Genomic DNA, 3,924 nt, shown 5'->3' with positions numbered 1-3,924 from the left:
GACATTCTAATTTATTGAGATGCACCTGTACAAGTAAATGAGACAGAGGGAAATGAGTGAAGGGTATAAAAAAATAACTGGAATGCAGCCATAGAGTCCAGACCTTATGCTTAATCTCCATTTGTGATTAACAAAAGTCAGTCAGTTTTACAGGATTAGAGCCATGCTTGCTAAAAATGACTACTTGCCTAATCTGGCCTGGTGGTGTTACCTTGTTTATTGATGCACACTCATACTTATTGATTATCAGTCTTCTTTTGCTATGTTACCTGAAACTGTAGGTGCTCATGGTGTCGGTAACAGACTGGCGGCCGGAGCTGCTTCCTGCGTAAGGAGAAGTTCTGCCTCCTCGTGGTACACCTGCCCACTGACGGATCCCTTCGCCGACGTCTTCAGTACCCACACTGGATCCGACGCTGGACATGGTGTCGCTGAAATTCAAACCCCATGTTAGTGTGAAAATCATGCTTCCATTGGAAAGATTAACAGCTGTGCAACATGCTTTCAAAGCGCAAGCGGTCAAATCAATATAAGCCCGTATCAATGCATACATGACCTACATGAATACGATCATGCACATAGCTTGAGAGGAGATCTCTCGTCATGGGTGCTGTAACGCCACACATGGGAGTGATATTAGCTCTGATATCCTCATTGCTACCCAGCAGGCCATGTGTGTTCAGTGAGCTGTGAGTTCATTAGTCTTGAGAGCACTGTCATTTTCAGGGCTCGTAGGGGCACAACTCACTGATCCACAGCTTGTTTACAGACTGACTAAAGCTGTTTGCTTGAGATCCCAAAACATAAGCTCTGTTCCGAGAGCTAGTGTGCTGCCTTGCTGCTTATTGTCTAAAGAGGCAGCTATCTTATAATGGAGCATCCTACACTATTAAAAATGAAGTTTCTAAAAGGGGGGTTTTATAGCAATGGAATTGAACCACCATTTTGGGTTCCCCAAAAAACCTCTCAGAGATAATTTCTTAAAAGAACCATTTTGTTTCTTAGTGTTAAGAATATTTTAACAATTTTTAGAACTTTGGATGGTTCCCAACAAAGCACATTTATTTTTAAGAGCATAGCCATGAATTCTCATAAGTGATTGATTTGGAACGCTCTGCATTGGCATATATTTGCATCTGCGTTTATGCATTTGGCAGACACTTTTATTTAAGTGATTTACATTGGATTCAAGGTATAAGTGTATGAATTCCTTGGGAATCGAACCATGACCTTGGTATTGCTTCCACCATGCTCTACTGTCTGAAATACACAGAACTATGAGGAGCTTTTGGTGCTATGAAATAAGTTTTGCTACTACACACAACTGATTAGTACAATTAGTTTTGCATCATCATGTTGCTAAATGATGCAAGAGCTACTCTACCAAGCATAAAATGTGCATTCACACAAATACTGGCTAAAATTGCATTTTTTATTAGATTATTTCAGTACTCCATTAAGTATATACAGTGGAGATCAAAATTAGAGAACAACCTATAATTTCAAGGTCACTGTTTAGCCCTATTTAAAGTTAACCTAACAGGAGTAGAAGGGCAGTTTTTAAGCATATTTGATAAATTAATTGTATTCTGAAGTACAGTATACAAAACTTGAATGAGATATTTAAAATGGAACTCTGATCAAAATTAGAGAACACTTACAGATACCACCAAGTTATTGGTGTTAATCTGGCATCTGGTACTAATTTCCTTAATTATATGACAACCCCTATTTAACTGCCAGCATTTCTCCAATTTTCACTGAGATCGCAAGATGACTAAAACCCTGCGACAGCCAGGAGGATGACCTTTTCAGCCATTGTAAGTTAATCATAAGTTAGTCATTCCAAATATGTGATTTCTCGAATATTGCAGGTTTACGATGACACTAATTCATTCAAGTCCCCCCAAAAAGGCTGGTCATCTATGTAAGACAAATGCACGAGAAGACAGGATAACACAGAGACTCTCAATGGGGAATCGGTTCAACACTGCAGCTGGAATTGCTTGCCAGTTTTGTCAAACATGTTAGTAGTACAGTGGTATACCTACAGCTAATATTCCTTCAAAATTTGAGTGATGAAGATTATAAAATTATAAAAGATTATAAAGATTATAAAATTATAAGATTATAAAAAAAATTAAGTATTTATAGATGGTTCTCTAATTTTGATCTCCACTGTATAGCATTCTGCTTAAACTGCTTATTGCATTGCATTTTAAGATTGAATTATTTATGGATTCATTGCTCAAAACAAATAATAGTACCTATCTTTTAGAAATGGTTTCTTGTTGTATGTATGCCTATGATGACTTAAAATGCTGTGCAGATCACTAGGTTTTGGAACGGAGCCATTGCGTCAAAACCTATTCTAGCTTCCAGAAGCTCTTATTCAAACATACAAGAGTAAGGTAACAAAAATGTTAATTTGCTTGCATATGCCGTGGGTTATCTCCTACCCTGCTCTTGTAATTGGACTCACTACATTCGTACAGAGATTTAAGACCCAAAGCTCTGAGCAACTGCAACAGTTCATTTTATCCCCTTTTTTGCTCGCACAGACAACTGAAAGAGACGAGACGTGGGGGGTCTCGGCTAACGCGCATGCATTATTCAGAAGACAAAGCATATCACAGCTGGTGAACTTTTAAAAAGGACTCTCTCGCACAGAGGAAAGCTTCTTGCATTTAACAAAGCAAAGTGGCAGTGTGGGTATGTTGCGGTTTGCGTCTGACGAGTAGGTGTCTGTTCATATCCGTCCAGCGGAGACTCTCGTCTATCTTCATTCAAACGTGTGAAAGGAAGCCGTGACCTTACACAAGTCCACACACACTTACAGCACTGAGCAACAGGCTAAGCAGGCAACGTCAACAGCCAAATGCAGTGCTGGCCCATCCATCAACATTTGCTTGATGGCGAATTTTTAGACCAAAGAGAGAAGGATGGTTATGCGTTAGACTCCGTCAACACCATTAAGCCACGGTTCACAAAGAGACGCCGTGCATTTATATGCAAAAAAGAAACCGCACTGCATAAAGCAGTGCATTTCTTCATTTTGCAGCAGACATTAATGGATGTTATGCAACTAGAGCTGGACAATATAGGGAATACATTTGCAATATTATATCTGAAAAAATATTTAAAAAAAAAGATTTTTTAAACTCTTGTAGGAAACGTCACTATATGATTCACTGAAGAAGGCTTGCTGCCGAAACGTCTGATTGTTGTTTGCTCTGTTACTAGGTGTATTTACAGTAGTAAATACACCTAGTAGGTTAAATATTAAAGGTAAATAATAAATATAAAAAATATTTTAAAATGCTATACTTAAAAAAATAAAATAAAAAGTAATTTCTAATTTAAAAATATATTTATTGAATGAATGAATATATATATATATATATATATATATATATATAAATATATATATTTTTTAAATAATTAGAATGTTTGACTAAAAATTTGACATCTATGAAAGCCTAAAAAATTAAATTTTTTTCTACATCGTCCAGTCCAATATGCAGCCACTGGCCTACTTTGAAGCCTACATTCCTCCGATTACTCATTCCCAAATGCAGAACCTAGTAAATGAACACGGATACATGGGAGAGAACAACAACAGGATGGGGGATGGAGTGCTTACAGATCTTTCCTTCTAGAGAAGGACTCCACAGCCGTCTGCACACTGTGTGAAGAAGGAGACGCAGTCAGAGACACACAGGAGTGGAGCGGATAACTAAAGTGGTTGGAGGTACGAGCAAAGCAAGCATATCGAATTTTCAGTGAAGTCTAAGCAGTCTGGTGGAGAAGATCAAAGTCTTGAACTCTGATACATCGGACTGCATTTTACTATGGGTGTCGAAGGAGGAAGGCATTATTGAAGCGCTTCTAGTAGCAAAGTGTAGCCTTGATTTTGCACAGTTA

General features: G+C 38.0%; 1 protein-coding gene across 1 annotated transcript in view; it reads right to left on the bottom strand.

Moving 5' to 3' along the window:
- Positions 1 to 3,924, bottom strand: part of LOC107567742 (unconventional myosin-XVIIIb-like) — a 54,913-nt gene that overhangs the window by 3,490 nt on the left and 47,499 nt on the right. The window contains exon 35 of the mRNA XM_016253479.1: positions 270 to 431. Coding sequence (XP_016108965.1) covers positions 270 to 431 — 162 coding nt within the window. The remainder of the gene's footprint in view (positions 1 to 269; positions 432 to 3,924) is intronic.

This window comes from Sinocyclocheilus grahami, unplaced genomic scaffold (assembly GCF_001515645.1).
Source record: "Sinocyclocheilus grahami isolate Dianchi unplaced genomic scaffold, SAMN03320097.WGS_v1.1 scaffold1186.1, whole genome shotgun sequence".
NCBI lineage: Eukaryota > Metazoa > Chordata > Actinopteri > Cypriniformes > Cyprinidae > Sinocyclocheilus > Sinocyclocheilus grahami.
This window is presented reverse-complemented; position numbering and strand designations above follow the sequence as displayed.